Consider the following 19,128-nt stretch of genomic DNA (forward strand, 5'->3'; position numbering starts at 1 on the left):
TCCGGCCCTGAGTCATACCTTAAGTTTTACCACCAGACCCCGTGATGCTGGCCAAGAGCTGAAGTGCTTGCCGCCAATGCACTGAGGCTGTCCTGGCCTCCCGGAGGTCGTGATGCTTATTAATCTGCCCAAGGGCCATCTCCAGGGGAAGTGCTGATGGTGAGATTTATAGACAGGCCTCCTCTGACACTCTGATTCCATCTTCGCAAGTTCTCGGGTGAATACTGAGCCCCCTTCCCAACAGGGAAGCCTTGTGTGGGTCCCCAAACAGAAGCAAGCCTCGTGACCATCGTGGGTGCAGACTGGAGCCCCATATCACACCTCATTATATAATTCCCTAGCACTGACCCCAACTGCCCCCAAAGCGGTTAACAGTGGCTGTCACTTGCCAGGTGCTGGGCCTGGTGCTAGTCATGTCCTATGGATCCTTTTCACTTGATCCTAATGGGAACCCTGTGAGGAAGACGTCCCCACCATCCCTCAGCAAAGGGAAGAAAGTCCTGGGACAGGAGGGAGTGTTTACTGGCTGCAGCTCCCTGGCTGTGAGGATGTCTTTGCAAACCAACTCCTGTGGCTCCCTGGCGATGAGATGATGCTGGAAGGAAGGTTTGCTTCCATCCAAACTGCCAGGCTGCTGCCAGGGAGGTTTTTAATATCAGCAGTCAGCGGTTTGGGGTTGTGAAATGCTTATTGTGTACCGAGTGTTGTTCCCAGCATTTTGGATTATTAGCTCATTTGCTTCTCAGCCTAACCTTAGGCTGCTCCTGCTCACAGGTGACCAGGGCCTTACCAACCAGCCCGGCCCTCATGCTAACCTTTGTTTTGCATAAGACAGGAATTCAACCTTCCTATGTTGGCACATGGATTTCATTCCTATTCGCCCTGGCATACACCTTCTAAAATGTTTCCTTCCTCCATGCTCCCTGACCCTCACTTAAGGATTGAGTGGACTCACTTGCTTCTGTTGTATACTTGGCAGCCTCTGTGGAGGCAGATGGTGAAGGTGAGGAGGCCTCTCAGTTCCTTTTTTTTTTTAGATCAGGGGCTCTGTCTCACATAGTCTAGGGAGGTTGGAAGTTCTCTGTGCTGCCTTCTGCAAAAATGGTGAGCCCGAGCCTGTGGGGAGGCCTGAGGATCAGCATTCTTTTCCAAGGGCCCTGGTCCTGGAGGGGGTAGATGCCTGCTCAGGAATGTGGAAGCTCCCTTGTACCATCCTTGGTCTGGGTTGCCATCCAGCATTAACTTGTACTAAAGCCGTGCAGACTCTATGCAGCAGAGGGGACTCATGACAGTATCCATCCTAGAGAAAGGGTACATCCATGTAGCAAGCTCTAAGAGCCCGCAGCTCTGGGTTCCCTTCTGGGCTGACACTTGGCGTCTTAGTTACTATACTATTGCAATGTAGAGACACCATGACCAAGGCAACATTAGAAGAAAGCATTTAGCCGGCGTGTGGCGCACGCTTTAATCCAGCACTCGGAGCAGAGGCAGGCGGATCTCTGTGAGTTCGAGGCAACCTGGGCTACAAGTGACTCAGGAAAGGCGCAAAGATACACAGAGAAACCTGTCTCGAAAAAAAAAAAAAAAAAAAAAAAAAAAAAAAAAAAAAAAAAAAAAAAAAAAAAAGAAGAAGAAAGCATTTAATTGGGGCTTGCTTACAGTTTCAGAGGGTTAGTCCATGATCATCATGGCTGGAAGCGTAGCAGCAGTGCTGGAGCATTAGCTGAGAGTTCACACCTAATTTGAAAGTTGCAGAGAGAGAGAGAGAGAGAGAGAGAGAGAGAGAGAGAGAGAGAGAGAGAGAGAGAATTATGAGCCTGGGCTGGCATGAGTTTTTGAAATCTCAAAGTCCACCCCAGTGATACATCTCCTCCCACAAGGCCACATTTCCTAAATCTTCCTAAACACTCCACCAACTGGGAATCAAACATTCAAATAGATGAACCTGTGGGGCCATCCTCATTCAGACCACCACACTTGGGAACTATATCCAGGACCCTGAATGGCTTGGCCTGCCCCCGAGCACACTGAGAACAGCCTTCCCTGTATCTCCACACTGACCCCAGGAAGCCTCCGTCTGAGTTCCGGGGCCAACTCCGGGCCCAGAGCGCAGCTTTCCTGGGCTATTTTCAGTCTCCAATTCTTTCAGTACTTGACAACCCCTCACTGTGACCTGAGGATTGCACATTGTCAAGGCTTTGAGTGAGTTCAGGTGTGCATGTGTGTGCTGTCGTGTGTGTGTGTGTGTGTGTGTGTGTGTGTGTGTGTGTGCATTTTGAGACATGGTCTCACTATGTAGCCAGGTTGGCTTTGAACTTGTGGCAGCCCTCTTGCCTCAGCCCCTCCAAGTGCTGGGATTGCAGATTGAGCTGCCATGCCTGGTTTCTCCCAGCTTGTCAATGGGGAACACCATCATGACCAACATGTGGGAGGTGGGAGATTGGCCTGACTCTGCTTGGGAGAAAGCTACCAACTGAATACCAGACCAGGTACCCTCAGTCAGGTGTTGTAACAAAAACCCAAACTTATATGTGACATAGTGCAGATGAACGGGTCTGCAAGTCACAGACGACACCTCTACCCCACAGCCTTAGCAACTGTCCCATGGGAAGTGCTTCTGCACATCTATCTTCAATCCCTCCTGTTACTGCTATAGGCCATCTCCAGATCCAGCTAGGGTAACATACAGGTCTTTTAATACAGGCATGACTAGATGGGTGGCCTTCACCCCTGTGATTGGCCTCCATTCTTTCCTTGGTCTCCAGGATCACTGAATATGAAAGGAGGTATGGACAGGGATGAGCTGAGTGGAGGTGCTCTGTGTAGAGATGCTTTCTCACCTCTTGTGACTTAGCAGCAGGGATCTGCTCATCACTAGAAAGCTCACAAGGAAGCTCTTCCTGGACATTCTAGGCAGGACCCTCAGATCCCCCGAGTGGGCAAGCTGACTGTGCAGTGGTCCCCAGGCCGTCAATAGGACACTGGAACAATGGTGGTCAGAGAGCGTGGCTAAATCACAGTATGGGTGGATGGACAGAGCATGGCTATTCTGTATATATAGACAAGGTGGACGATAGGAAGAGGTGTGGTGGCATTGTGTTCTCCGAAATATTGTGTACCTTAATAAATTTATCTGGGGTCAGAGAACAGACAGCCACTAGATACAAAGGCTAGAAAATGGTGGCACTCACACCTTTAATCCTAGCATTCCAGAGATAGAAATCCCTCTGGATCTCTGTGAGTTCAAGGCCACATTGGAAACAGCCAAGCATGGTGACACACACCTTTAATCCCAGAAAGCCAGCCTTTAATCCCAGGGAGTGGTGGTAGAAAGCAAAAAGATATATAAGGCGTGAGGACCAGAAACTAGAAGCATTTGGCTGGTTAAGCTTTTAGGCTGGTAAAGATTCAGGCTTTTGAGCAGCAGTTCAGCTGAGACTCATTCCGGATGAGGACTCAGAGGCCTCCAGTCTGAGGAGATAAGACCAGCTGAGGATCCGGCGAGGTGAGATAGCTGTGGCTTGTTCTGTCTCTCTGATCTACCAGCATGGACCCCAATAACTGGCCTCAGGTTTGATTTTATTAATAAGAACTTTTAAGATTCCTGCTACAAAGAGGGCTAAGCAAAAGGTGGTTTTGGACCTTTATGTTCTTTGCATCCACGGCTTCACTTAGAGAGGACTCAAGAGGGCAGGGCCAGGAAAAAGTGACCATGACCCTCCAGCAGAACCCAGAGTGGCTTCCTGGGGCCTTCAAAGGAGAGGACAGCCTCCAGGTCCCCAAGAGCCAGCCTGAATCTCAACATCTGTCTGCTGGTCAGAGGTGGGTCTGAGACATCAGCCTGGAAGACATCATCCCTGCCTGTGTGGCCTGACCGCTGGCCAGCACTTGTGTGCTGAATACTTTCTACAGATTCTTCTAGGTACATTGCCGGGAGACCTGACTGTCTCACGTCAGCCTAGCACTAAGACTTTTGTGAAACTTTCTGCATTTGCTTAATCATCACAACAGCCCTAGAAGTAGGTGCTCTTACAGCATTACTTCACAGACGAAGAAGCTGAGGCACCGGACACTTGGTGATGGGCTGGGTCAGAGAGCTTAGCAACAGCGGAGGTGTGGTATGGGTGCAGCGGCTGAGGCTCCCATGTCTGTGTGCAATGGTCGTATGCTCCGTGTATTGTCTTCTGATTTACTGAGCATGTCTAACATGCCCTTGCCTATTCTGGGGATAGGGCCTTGCGTTCTTGTGGCACTGGGATCTAGGAATCTCCTGAAGAGAGAGGCTTCAGCTCATCCTCAAAATAAAATCCAGATAGGAACTCAGTCCAAGTACTGCTCCCCTCTACACCTTATAACATTGAAGCCACCAGCCCTGGGGCAGCAGAGGAAGTGGCAGCTGGCTTTCAGAGTGGTTCTTGATTCCTTTCTGCCTTCCATGTCTCAAGAGAATCTTCTCTTTGATCTACTATAACTAGAAACACAAGAGAAAGACTCCTAAGAGATGCTGTACAGCCTGGCCAAGGGGACACATTACCACAGTACCTGTGCACAGAGCTCTGAAAGCATGGATGGGGACCAGCAGGACTAAACAGATGCAGGGACAAATGGCTGGTTGTAGTTTGTAGCTAAAGTTTTCCTGGTTCTGTTCAGCTCCTGCGGCCCTGTGGCTGGTTGCTTGGACCCAAGTAAACACACAGAGACTAATATTATTTAAAACTGCTTGGCCATTAGCTCAGGCCTACCATTAACTAGCTCTTATACTTAAACTCAGCCCATTTCTGTTAATCTAGATGTTGCCACATATTCTGTGGCTTTACCTGTGTGCCTGTTACATGCTGCTCCCTGGACAGCGGCTGGCATCTCCTCACTCAGCCTTCCTCTTCCCACAATTCTCTGTTTGTCCTGCCTATACTTCCTGCTTGGCTACTGGCCAATCAGTATTTTATTTATACAGAGTGATATACACAGCAGTAGTCTTTTCTCTTTGGTAATGGAGAACACACATAGATTTAAAAACCAGTGAGGATAGAGGTGGTTTGCATTCCACAAACAATCTGGCCTAACTTGTCACTTATGGAGTATTGCATCCCCAAGCTGCAGAGGTGTAAACTTTTCAAGCAGTGTGGTAAATAGTCACTGAGATAGATCTTGTGGAGGGTTTATTAGCTTTCTGTCGCTATGACAAAATGATAATCAACTTAGAAGAAGAAAGATTGATTTGAGCTCAGATTTAGGGTTCTGTCACAGATTTGTGGTCTAAGAATGTGGGCCTCCAAGGAAGAGGCAGTAATTAATCATGGTAGGGAGTGCATGGTGGGCTAGATACTGGCCTCAGAGTGGCCTGGAAGTAAAGAACTAGGAAGGGATAGAAGTCCCAAATTGTCCCTTGCAGGGACACCCTTGATGACCCAAATTGCTTATACTAGGCTCCACCTATTAAAGGCTCCATGGCCTCCCCTAGCACCACAGGCTAGGGACCACCCTTCAACACAGGAGGCTCTGGAGACCTTTAGAATCCAAACATCACTGTCACTCAACAAATCTCAATGAACTGCAAAAGACTGAAACCACACAGTGTGCTCACTAAAGTGAATTAGAGCCAGGCCTAGAGGCTTCCACCTAACATTGTGGCTACTCATCAGGCTCAGGCAGGAGGATTGAAAGTTCAAGGCCAGCCTGGGCTACAGTGAGTCCCAGGTCAATTTACACAAGCTGGTGAGATCTTATCTCACGATAAAGGGTCAGGAGGAAAAGGACTAGAAAAAGCCAGTGTTAGGGTAGTAATCTAAGCTGTGTGAGACCCTAGTGTCAATCCCAGCACTGGAACAATCAAAATTAAAAGCCTAAAGTAATTTATTCAGAAAATCCTCAAATGGTTGGAAATTAAACAATTTTTCTTTATAACCCATGTACCCGAAAAGAAAACATGAGTGAAATTAGACAGGATTCCAGACTATATGACTATAACTAAGAGACCAACACATCAAAATTTGTGGGCTGCAGTTTAAGTAGTATTTACAATAGTTCTCAACCTGTGGGTCATGACTCCTTTGGGGTAGGGGTCACATATCAGCTATCCTGCATATCAGCTGTTTACATTATATTTCATAACAGTAGCAAAATTATAGTTATGAAGTAGCAACAAAATAATTTTTGTGGTTGGGGGTCACCACAACACGAGGAACTGTGTTAAATGGTCACAGCATTGGGAAGGTTGAGAACCACTGATTTAGAAGGAAATCTATAGCTTTAAATGCTTCTATTAGGGACAAAAGTAAAAACACAAACACCAAAACCCAAGAGCAGAGCTTCTACCTTGCAAAGCTAGAGAAATAAGAACACATGAAACTCAAGTCAAAGAAAGGAAATGATACAGATGACAGCAGGTCAACTAAATAGAAATCAAATGATAGCGAAACCATCAGAGCCCAATGTTTTGAATTTAGTAGTGCACATTAGCTGTACAAAGCAACCGATTTCATCGTGACCGTTTCACAGTGAATGTTGTTCATTTTAACCTTATTTACCCCAGTCACCTATTTTTGTGCCCCTTGATCTTCCCAAACCACCCCCTTTCTTCTTTTACATCTTTATAAACAACTGGATCCTGCATATGAAAGAAAATATATATGTTGTTCTGAGTCTGGCTTATTTCGCTTAGCATGATGATCCTTCCGGTTTCCCTCAGGCTGTGTGCTTTCTTATTTGTGCGTGAGTATGGCCCATCCTGTAGGTGGGTGCTCAGGAGGGGGTGACGGGATCCTATGGAAGTTTTACTTGCAGTGTTGAAGGAATCTCCCCGCTGATGACTATACAACAGCACTGCTTTACATTCCCACCAACCGGTTCTTCACACCCCCACCAGCACCGTGTTTTGTTTTGTTTTCTTTTTTGACAATAGCCGTTCTGATTGGGGTGAGAGAATCTGAACATAATTTTAATTTGCATTTCCCTGATGACTAAAAATGTTAATGGTTTTTTTTTTGGCCTTGAATTCATTGGACATTTTGTCTTTCTTCTTTGAGAAGTATCTGTTCAGTTCATTTGCCCATTTATTGATTGGATTATTTGTTCTCTTGGTTTTTGTAGCTATTTATATATTCTGAATATTAATTTCATGCCAGATGTATAGCTGGAAAACATTTCCTCTCACTCTGCTGCTTCCTTGGCTGGGAGAAGCCTTTTAATTTCACACAATCCCATTTGTCCATTTTTGTTATTGTTCCTGAGTTACTGAACCCCAGTTCAGAAAGTCCTTGCCTGTGTCTATATCATTAAGTGTTCCTTTTCCAAGTCTCAGGTCTTGCACATTAAGATCTTTGACCCATTTTTAAGTTGAATTTTGTACAAGGTGAGAGATAGGGATCTAGTTACATTCGTCTGCATGGGATTATCCAGTTTTCCTAGCACTATTCATTGAAAAAGCTATCTTTTCTCCCACATACACCTTTCTTTGGTTTATGGAGCTTTGTGGATTTCTGCATTCTCTATTCCATTCCTTAGGTCTGTGTGGCTTCTGCACCAGCACCAGGCTGTTTTTGTCACTTTCCTCTGGGTGTAACTTGAGACCAGGCATGCGGTCCCTGCAGCATCGACCTTTTCATTCAAGATTACTTTGTGTTCTAATCTCTTGTGCTGCCCCGGGGACCTTAGGTTTGCTTTTCCTGGTTCTTTGAATGTCATCAGAGTTTTAATGGGGCTTGTATTTTATTTGCTGGTTACTTTAATGTGGCCATTTTCACAGCAGTAATCCCATGAGAAAATTCTCATTTTCTGGTATTTTCCTGAGTTTCTTCCCAGTGTTTTATAGTTTTTGTTACAGCTGTCTTTCATTTCTGGTGTCAGGCTCATTCCTACACATTTAAGTTTTTAAAGGCTATTGTGAATGAGATTGTTTTCTGCATTTCATATTTATTATTGGTGTCTAGAAAAGCTACAGATTTCTGCACATTGATTTTAGACTCTGAAAGTGTTTGTCAGAGACAGGTTTTTAGGAGTCTTTAGTGTCTTTCAATAACAGGATCACGGCTTCTGTAAATGGGAGTCACCTGACTTCTTCCTTCTCGTCTCTGTTCCCTTTTATTTTTTTCTCTCTTCTTGCTACTCTAGTTAAGAATGTAAGTATCATACTGATTAAGTGTGAAGGAAGTGGTCATTCTTGTCTTAGTCTCCAGTTTTAGAGGAAAAGTTTTTCGGTTTCCCCATTCAGCATAATGTGGCTGTAAGTTTGCTGTATGTAGCTTAAAATTTAGGTTTCAGACTAATTAAATTAATAACACTAACCTAGACTGATTAAGAGGGAGGAAGGGAAAGGAAGAGAGAGAGAGAGAGAGAGAGAGAAAGAAAGAGAGAGAGAGAGAGAGAGAGAGAGAGAGAGAGAGAGAGAGAGAGAGAATGAACCAACCAGTGAGTACCCTGAAAATGTGATGTCTATCAGGAGTCAAACAGGACATACAATTAAAACCACAGTGTTGTGGATTCCTATGCACTGAAATTGCTACAAGTAAAATCACAGAAGATACTAAATTGCTAAGATGTGAAGGGTGGTGAGCAGACAGAGTTGGTGTAAGCTTAGGGAGGACATCAGTTTGATGATTCCTTCTTGAGTCTCTCGTGCTGTGCTGTTCTGATCTTTCCTTTTGGTTTTAGACAGACTGGAGCAGGTTTGGACACAAACTCCTTTTTTATACCTCTCAGCTATCTTTCAAGTAGACCTTTAAAGCAGGCTAAGTTTGGAATGAGGCATGTGTCCTGCATGTACTACAGTATCCTCATTAACTACCCAGTGATGTCATAGTGGTTCCAGAAGATGTTACTGGGATGACTCAGTTGCCTGTGATGCAGATGTGCTCCAGTGACCCAGATGTGCTCCCAGATGCCCTGAGTCCCCCGACTATAACCTTCTTTTCCTTCCATTGCAGGAAATGCTGAAGGATGAAGTGAGGACCCTCACGTACCGGAACTCCATGTACCATAATAAGCACGTGTTCAAGGACAAAGTGGTGCTGGATGTCGGGAGTGGCACAGGGATCCTCTCCATGTTTGCTGCCAAAGCAGGGGCCAAGAAGGTGTTCGGGGTAAGCATGTCGCCCTCCCTCGTGTTGGCTTCTGCAGAGTGGTTCCTGCCTCTTGCTTTCTCTGGATCTTCCTACAAAGACCCACCCTGGTCTACCATCTCTTTTTCTATTTTTGTGTTGTGCTGGGGATGGAACCCAGGACACCGAGCACATTAGGCAACTGCTGTATCACCAAGCCACCTCCCCAGCCCCAGTCCATCTCTCTTGCTAGAGGAGCAGAGAAAATCAATCACAGTACTCATTCTAATACCATCACTACTATCACCATCAACATCATCATCATACATCATACATCATCATCATTATCATCACCATAACCATCATCATCATACACCATCATCACCATCACTATCATAATCATCTTCATCATCATACACCATCACCATTATCACTATCATCACCATCATCATCATCATCACCATCATCATACATCATCATCATCCACCATCACCACCATCACCATCATCACCATAATCATCATACACCATCACCATCATCACCATCACTATCATCATCATCACCATCATCATCCACCATCACTACCATCACCATCATCACCATAATCATCATACACCATCATCACCATCACTATCATCATCATCACCATCATCATACACCATCATCATCATCCACCATCACCACCATCACTATCATCTTCATCATCCACCATCACCACCATCACTATCATCACCATCACCTTCGTCACCACCATCACTATCAAGAGCAGCACCATCACCATCACTGCTAAGAAACTTCCTTGCTTCAGGCTTCTTTCTCTCAAACCTCATCAACATGGAACCCTGATGTCATGGATCTCAGTGGCCTTGAGGCCATCTGGTGATCCTACGCTGTCCTTCAAGGGCTATGGCCTAGATTAGTGTCAGGCTGAGCAGGAGAGAGCCGTGTCCTGTCTCTGGTTCCTGAGTCATCAGGAACGACAGCAGAGTTGCTCCCGGGGCTCCTGCTTGGTGCCTCTCAGGGGTAACTTGGCATAGCCTGCCTGTCATCAGCGGCTCTGGCCCGGCCAGGTTTAGCCAGCTTCTTTCCCATTAGCTCACTTCCGTTGTTCCTGTTTCAGGCTTCCCCTTGATCCACAGTCCACTCCACTGGGGAGGGTAAGGTTGTGGGGGACAGCAGAAGCCATGGTCAAGGAGAGGAAATAGAGGCAGAAACACAGAAGGAAGGTGATATGACATGAGAAACAGAAGCTAGAGAGACTTGGAAGCAAGCTTGAAGAAAGAAAATGAAGGAGAAGGTAAAGAAGAACGGAGCAAGCAGGGAGAGTAGAAACTGAGGGAAGAGAAGGAAAGGGTGATAGCCGAAAAGGAAGACGAGGAGCTCAAGTATCCAACCTGGCCAGTGGGTTCCCCACAGCAGGTGACCTCTGTGCTTGATGTGCCTGGACTCAACTCACCCTCATCCAACCACCTGAAAGGGACCACAGCCTGTTGCAAGAGGCCCTTGGGATGTGGCCAGCTACCTAGCTAGAGCTGCTGTGTTCTTCAGTGCTAGCCTCAGGAGCCACATGTATTGGGGTGACAGGGAGGCAAGAAGGAGGAGAAGACAGGAACAATGCTCATGGGGAATGGAACCTGAAAGCCAAGGGCCTGACGACCAAGGAAGGGTGGGTGCTCCTGGGACAGAGCACAGCCAGTGGCATCTGTGCCCTTAGTTATTTCCTTTCCAGTCCCAAAGGTGGACATTGGACCAGGCCATCAGTGACCCCTTGCAATAACTTCTCAAGAGAACTGACCCTTCCCGAGACCCAGGCCTCAGCCTAAGCCCTTTTTGTCAGAGAGTCAGGTAAAGTGGCAGATAGGTCTCCATTAATGCCCCTCTGCTCCAGCACCTTCTGACGACACATCCTAAGCTTTTAGACCCTGCAATGGGTCTTGGCCTCCAACCTTTCCCATGAAGCCCTGCTCTTAGCTGATGGTCAATTTATTTCTCAAATACTTGTGCCCTTTCTTAGAGATTTGGGGATTCTGAAAAGACTTTCATACAAAAGCGAAGAGATTCTGTCGAAGAAAGCGTTCAGAGAAGGGCATTGTGAGTCAGCTTTAGTTACTCTAAGAAAATACCTGAAACAATCAGTTTCAAAAGATGGAAGGTTTTGTTTTGGCTTATGGTTTTAAAGGTTCCATTTCATGGTCACTTGGTTCCTTGGTTTGGGCCTGAGATAAGCCATCACATTTCCGTGAGAGCATTGTGGTTAAGGAAGGCCTCACTTCCTGGTAGGAAAAGAAAGGAAAGAAGAGGAAGGGCTTATGATCCTAAGACCACATTCAAGGACATGCATCCAATGACCTAACCTCCTCCCACAAAGCTCCACCTCTTAAAGGGTCCACCAGTGCCGGTAGCACCAACAGGCTGAGGACTGCACCATCACCACAAGGGCCTTTAGAGAACACTTACCAAAATCAGCTCAAGGGTTCAGAGTTAACCTTTGTGTGTGTGCCTTGGTAGAGGGGACTTAAGTCCAGTCCCAAGAGCTGTCCTGACATTTCTGTTCACATATGTGCCCACCTGACTGTGGCAGGACTTAGTGATGGGATGTAGAGAGACGCTCATGGTAACTCTGGCCCAGCGCTGCCTTCCACCCCTGCTCAGGAGCTTAGTCTGTTCTGACTTCTCCCATCCTCTTCCTGCAGGATGGTGAGGTCAGTCAGCCACTCTTTAGACTCCAGCACAGAAACAGAGTCTCCACAGCTGGGTTTTGCTCTCTAGGCAAAGTGGTCAATTTAGTGAAATGACAAGAGCCACCCAATGAGAGGGCCAGATCTTGGCTTTCTAGCTACCACAAATCTATTGTCTCAGACTATGCACCTCTCTGAACCTTAACTTTCCCATCTATTCAGCTGGTTCTGGGTGCTGTGTCAGATTACCATTACTACAACAAACTCCCTGAGAATATCCACTGAGAGGTTGATTTTGACCCAGTTTCAGAGGTCTGGTACATGGCTGTTGGCTGTGTTGTTCCAGGCCTGCATGAGGCAGCTGATTATTGTAGGTGCATTTGGTAAAGCACAGCCACTTCCCTTGGGGAGGCTAGAAAGCAGAGAGGAAGAAGAGGAGGAGCTGAGGTCTCCATATCCGTCTCCAATGACCTAACTTCCTCTTGCTTGGTCCCTTTGCTTTCCATAGAGCCATGGGCTGGGACTTTTCCCAGCCTTCAACACATAGGCCTTTGGGGACTTTGAAGGTCCTGAGTTTAGCAGGCAGCTGTGCTTTTTAAATCCCTGTCTCTTTTGTTCTGTGTATTTTCTAGATCGAATGTTCCAGTATTTCTGACTACTCGGAGAAGATCATTAAGGCCAACCACCTGGACAATGGTAAGGCCCACCTCTGAGTCTTTCCTCGTGGTGGGATAGGGGCTTGCATTTTCTGGTTATGGTAGCATAGGTGGGCATAGGAGGGGAGAGCACGGGACATGCGGTTTGGGGGAGGTACAGCTTGTGCTGAAACAACCACTGACAGAACTGTGGCCCGGGAGTGTGACATTCCTCTGTCCTGCTAGTCAGATGAAGTCTGTCCCACCCTAGCCATCAGCCAGCCCTGTCTGTGACTGAGTCCTGGTCATCATGCTCTCTGCTGGGCCCAGCTGCAGGCTGTCAAGTCTGTAAGGTAGCAACTGATGTTCTTTCTCTTCTGCATTCTCCATACTCTCCTGAATCCTCTTCTGTCACCTGACCAGGGGTATTGGCCAGATTGTCTGCCACAAGCACTGGCATTGATGGGGTGTGCTCATCAAGCTGTTCTGGGGAGTGAGGTCTTGCTCAGGTTGGACTCTGATCACGAGGAGGAGAGATGTGTTCCCTTCCCTTCCTGTGATCTGTGACATTCCCAGCCTCCCTCTCTCAGTGGCCCATCTTCAGTATGCTCAGACCTGCAAGGGTCCCTGACCAGACCACCTCCTCATAACTCTTCTCCATCATCAGGCCTGACTATAGCTGCCAGGCCCCATGCTTAGCATCGGGCTATTGATCACTTGACATTCTAGGTGCATACTTGGTCCTGGGTGGAGGTGGAGTTGGGAATGTGGCAGGTAGACCAGAAGCCACATTATGAGGAATGGGTTGGAACAGAGGCAGGGCTGGCAGGAGCAGTGAGGCTAAGGTAGCTGGGTGCAGTGGCTGGGGCAAGGTCAAGTCCAAAAGGCAAGGCTCCCATGCACAGTTCCAAAGGGTGGGAAGCATGGAGCCTGGAAGGATGGGCATCCCTGAGAGAACTAAGCTGGGTTCACTGGCAGGCATGGGAGCAGGGTGGAACAGGAGACTGGGACCCTGGGCACCTCCTGCTGTACCCCAGAACTCTTCTGCTCCCCCATAGAGAGTCAGATGTCCCTGCGGGTCTGAGAGCCAGACACTATGGGCCCTCCCACTACGCGATGCTTTGCAGTAGGTCAAAGACCTACTTCGGGGTGGCCTTAGCCTGCCACCTGTGCTGTTTGCTGCTTGACCCACTTGCTGCAGACTCCATAGGAGACAGGAGCATAAATCATCCCACAAATTTCTCTGTGTGTCATCATGAGCCTGACTCTGGGGACAGAGCTGGGAATATGACAACTGATGTCCCTGACCTAACTAAATCTACTTCCAGTGTGGAGCAGAATTACAGATACTAAAGCAAGCTGTGACCAGTCAGAGAAAAGCTCCTGATGACCGTGTTCTGATCATTTGGGTGGCAGGGGAGCTGGGGACCTTCCACTCACATTAGGTGAGACGCCCTCTCAGGTAGCACATTCAAGTTCAAGTTTGAAAAAATGTGAGGGAAGCAGGCTGACCAAGGGTCTGTTTTCCATGGCTATAATAGAATATCTGAGACTGGAAAATTTATAAAGGAAAGATGTTTAATTTGGCTCACCATTCTGAATGCTTGGAAGTCCCAGACTGGCTGATGTCTCTGGAAAGAGCTTTGTACTGCTTCTGCTCACAGTGGAAATGTGGGAGAGCAAGGAGGCCAAAAACCTGTTCTCAGCATGACTAATCCTTCCCCTGAGAGTAACACTAATCCATTTGCTGGTACTCAGTTCCCATCACCCGCCATCCTGCTGGGCCTCATCTCCCACACCACCACACTCAGGAATCAAGGATCCTGCACATGAACTCTTGAGGCCACACTCAACCAAAGTACCTAAAGTTCAGACGAGAACTTTGGGTGGCATTGAACTGGGCATGCTCAGGGCACGAAAAGGCCCATGGCCACAGCACAGAGAGGGGAAGTCTAAGAGATGGGGCCTGAGTGGTCGAAGCCCAATCACAGACAAGGTTAGATTTCTTTCTTCAGGCCAGGAGATCATTCAGAGGGGTTTTAAGAAGGGGAGGAACCTTGCTGGTGGTGGGCACATTGGGATGGGTTGCAGATGCAAATAATACCAGCACACATTTCAGAGGCTCCCCGAGAGAGATGTGTGATAGGAAAGATGACCATGGTGGTGGTGGGGGGAGGCGGGTATAGAGAGAAATGAGCTGTGTTGCAGCCTCAGAAGCAGAGCCAGAGGACCTGATGCTGCCAGGCTGGAGAGGAAGTGTGGGGAACAACCAAATTTCAAGGTGGCTGTCTGCAGGCAGAGGGCTCACAGGGGTGGCTGGAGAACCCAAGAGCTGCCTTTGCCTGTGGAGGGCTTGAGGTGCCCCACTTTGGGTACCCAAGTGGATATGTTGAGGAAGACTTGGGTTTATGCATCTAGGGCTTCAGAAGGAGTCACTGGAGACTTCCATTTGGGGCCATCAACATCCTAATGTCATTCCAATCTATTTAGGAGTAAAGAAACGAGGCAAAGATAGGACTGAAGGGCCACTCATCACTTGGACACTATGCAGGGGAGGTGGGGCCAGCAAAGAAGTGGAGGAGCTGCTGCCTGGGAGGCTGGTGAATCCTCAGAGCAGCCCAGGGAATGCTGGGGTGGGGCAGGATAATGCCAGAGTAGCAGCAGCAGGATTTGGCCACTTGGTAGGTATTGGTCTTACCAATGAGTACTCAGTGTAGCAGGGGCCAGAATCCAGTTAGAGTAGGATTAGGGGAGGCTGTGATGTAGGGACCACAAATGTCTTTTCTTTCAGTAATGGGGAATGGAAAAATGGAGCAGTAGCAAAGAGGCTAGAAGGGTCAAGGAAGGGAAAAGCTGGGAAAATGTATGTGATTCAACAGAAACACAGGAAGAGGTATGTGAGACAGGGGTCTTGAAGGACTAGCTGCAGATCATAGAGGAGGGAATGACCTTTATCACGGAGTACGGACAGTTTAGACGTAATAATGGGGGCATCTAGGTGGGGGTGGTTGGTGGCCGGTGGCCTGAGGCTTCTAGTTTCTTGGTTCTGTTTGCTTCAAGATGTGAATAGTCTTATGCAGAGAAAATAGATAAGGATGGGAAGGGAGAGAAGAAAGCCCGGGCGCTCTTTGCAGGGTTTGCTGGGGTAGTAGGATTGCTGGGAAATGTGCTTCTCTCTTAGAGAACTGTGGACCCCGCTGTGCAGAGGGCCCAACTCTCATTGTTTTGTGGCTGTTCTCTTTCCACGCTCACTGGCTTGTATGTGTGTGGAGCCGGAGGCTGCCTAGCTTTGATGAGAAGACCAGGCAGAGCAAGGGAGGGTCCAGAGAACAATGACGACAAATCAATGATGTCATCTGGTTTTGTCAGCTTTTGTTCCCATAATACCAGAGATCAACTATCAATGAAGAAAAAAAAGTCTGTAGCTCAGTTTTAGAGGCTAAAATTAAAAACAAGGAAGCAGAGGGGAAGGATGCATGGGGCCAGCCTTGCTCCTCTTATGACACCCATTTTGCAAGAACTCGGGGCTCCCAGAGAGGTAGCCCATGCTTCCAATGACCTAAGGATGTCCCACTTGGCTCCTCTTCAAGGGCCCACCATCTTACATTAATGCCACCCCGGATACCAAGCTTTTGACACATGGGCATCTGGGGAGACATTGGCCAGCTTTCAAGCTGTAGCAGAATCTGGGTAAAGAAGTAAGCAGAGTGAAGGGAGGGGAGGGTGTTGGTGACAGGGGCAAGGCTGGGGCACTGTATGGGCGGTAGCTACGTGGCCAAGAGCAAGGCGTTCAGCCTGAACAGGGCAAATGTTGCTCAGGCATCCTGACCTCTGGCTTGGTCCCTAGCATCTCTTAGCTCCCTCAGAAGGCACAGGAACAAAGCTCTTCTCAAAAGTGCTTGACCTGGACAGAGGGGGGACAGATGTCTTTTCTACACGCTAAGTATGGAAAAGGGAAACCAGGCCAACCCCTCTAAGGGTGACATAGCCTGGCACTCCGAGGCTCCCCCATCCCTTCTCCATCCCTCTGAAAAAGGAAAGTGACTCTTCCCAGTTAACAGATGTGGGAACTAAGGTGAAGAGAGGTGGGGACTGAGGGGAGAAGCCCGGCCTGAGCTCTTGTTCCTGCACTCTAACGTGTGTTTGTGGGTGGACACAGCACTCTGCTAGCACCCACAGTCCCGGAAGTGGGAACAAGAGTGAGTGTAGATGACGTGGAATCAGATTCACTGTTGGGATTCTGGGCTCCATTCCTTGGCTCCAGGGGCCTTCCACTGGTACCTAGGCCGCCCCTCTGTAGACTTCCTTGATGGTAACTCCCAACCTCTGGGGTCTGCCTTTCTCCCTGTGCTTTCCCATTTCATTTTGGCTAAATGAATTTCTCTTCTTGCTATTGTCACAACATATTTGGAGCAAGTTAGTTCTGGGGGAGGTACTTTGAAATCCTGTAAACATTCCATTCCCCATTTATTCTATCTATCTATCTATCTATCTATCTATCTATCTATCTATCTATCTATCTATCTCTATCTATCTATCTCTCATCTATTTATTTATCTATCATCTCTAGTTACCATGTGTCTATCATCTATGTATGTCTATCTCTACCATATATTTTTCATCTATATCTATCTTCTATTATTTCTCTATGTATTTTCTGTTCTGTCTATGGCTATCATCTGTTTGTCTCCCCCTACATATCATTTCTAATTATTCATCCTTTTACTTATTAGTTTCAACACTTTTACTGTGAGCCCATACTGTACTTAGTGGGTTCTACCTGGCTATCATGACTTACTTTGAAACTCCAGTCATCCCTGATTGGGTCTCCAAGAGCATCTTAAGCCTGGCTCCTGTGTGCTTCCCCCTTTTTTCTGGATTTCTGACTTCCCAGTCCAGTCATTTCAGGTACATCTTGAACTTCATCTGCCTCTATTTTCAATCAGCTCTTCCCATCCCGTGTCCTTGACTGGATGATAGCAGCTAGAAATAAAGAAGGAGCTGGGTATACTCCGTAGCTTTAGGGTGTCTCGCTGCAGAGAGCTGGGGACCGAGTATGTATGTGATATATGTGTGTCCATATATGTGTATGTGTGTGCATGCATGCATGTGTATCATATATGCATGTGTGGAGTATGTTTGTGTGTGCTATATGTGTATATATATCATGTATATGTATGTGTTACATGTGTGAACATGTGTATGCATGTGTGTGGATATATGTATATGTGTATACATGTGTGTATATGTGTGTATGTATGTGTGTATATGTGTGTACACACTTACACAACACTCATTCCTGTCTCTATCTTCATATGCTGTTGAGGCTAAGCTCGTGGGACTCTTCCACTTCTGACTCAGCCCCATGAGTCTTCTCTCCTTTTCTCCCTTTCCCTCTCCAAACCTCTTCCTCTGACATTGAAAAGCTAGAGTCCTGTTATTGACATATTGGCTTGCTGGATCAATCCTCCTGCATGTAACCAATCTCCCAGAGTCCCCACCTCCTGCACCACGTACGCTTGTCACTCTGTCACCCTTGCTGAAGAGCTTCCCAAGTGGCATCCCACCTCCTCCATCTTCAAGGGCCCTCTTCCACTCTGGGGCACCTCTGTCCCACCAAGAACAGTCCTCTGAGAAATGTCCCCCATTCCCAATTTGGTGTCAGATGGCCAGGCAGGGCCATTGTCTCTTGACTCAGGCTTCTCCATCCCATGCTGCCCTGCAACATCTACCTCACCTGTCCCCGGCAGCACGGACATCCAGTTTGATCAGCCCCGGCTCACCCATTCCATGCTCTGGATTGTCATGGCTTATATTTGGTTCTGTTTGGTCTCGTGCTTAACTGAAGCAAAGGCCTGTGAAGGCTGCACTGCTCTCACCCACCTCCCAAAAACCAGCTACCCCTATGCCTCAGGTGTGCCCCCCCACCATATACACTGTACCAACCCAGGCCCAGTGGCCTTCATTTCTTCCTCCCTAGAAGGTGGGATAGGTAGGCGGGGCGGGTGAGATCGCAGCAGGCTGTGTCCCCTGTACCAGCTTTCTCAGCCTTGGCGTGTGTCCTCGACAGGACAGCTTGACTTGGATGAGTGCTTCCATGGAGATGAGTTAGAAATGCCGCCGCCGCCGCCACCAGTTGTACGAGTGTCGGGAGTGTGGGCGGCGGGCCATAAATAACAACATGCACACAAAATACCTGGCACCCAGAGTCAGAGCGTGGCTCCCTCTCCCCCTCCATGTGGCTCCTGGGGGGGTGGGTTGATTCACATGGAGACACGCACCTACAGGAAGCCACCTGCACAGATGGGCCACCTTCACGTGCCTCGATCTACACATGTTTCAGTCATTTTTCTCTGACTTAAACATCAGCAATTATTATTTCCTCCATGACAGTAACTGATGAGTGGGGGGAGCAGCTGAAGACATGCTTCAGGAAGTCCCCTCCTTTGTGAAGATGGACATCAGGGCAGGGATTGAAGCTCTGTAAATCTGTAAAAAAAAACAAACCAGAAGAAAAAAGAAGTATAATTCATTTACTCTCCAGACACCCAAAGGGAAGAGATGTACCTCTCTGTTTTCTTCATCTTGTGCGTGTCCCTAAGGATATGTGTCACAGGTGGAAGAGATCGTAGGGTAGCTGATGAAACACAATGGCAGTGGACACACGGGTCTGCAGTCTAACTCACGAGGACTCTCTGGCATCATTTTACAACGGAAGAGCAAACTGCTCTCCAGAGGAGGTATATTCAGGTGCAGCTTGAAGAGATGAGCAATAAGCAG

General features: G+C 47.7%; 1 protein-coding gene across 1 annotated transcript in view; it reads left to right on the forward strand.

Moving 5' to 3' along the window:
* Positions 1-19,128, forward strand: part of Prmt8 (protein arginine methyltransferase 8) — a 91,355-nt gene that overhangs the window by 39,327 nt on the left and 32,900 nt on the right. The window contains exons 3-4 of the mRNA XM_028881532.2: positions 8,922-9,077; positions 12,346-12,409. Of these exons, the coding sequence (XP_028737365.1) occupies positions 8,922-9,077; positions 12,346-12,409 (220 nt within the window). The remainder of the gene's footprint in view (positions 1-8,921; positions 9,078-12,345; positions 12,410-19,128) is intronic.

Source organism: Peromyscus leucopus, chromosome 3, assembly GCF_004664715.2.
Source record: "Peromyscus leucopus breed LL Stock chromosome 3, UCI_PerLeu_2.1, whole genome shotgun sequence".
In the NCBI taxonomy this organism is placed as follows: Eukaryota; Metazoa; Chordata; class Mammalia; order Rodentia; family Cricetidae; genus Peromyscus; species Peromyscus leucopus.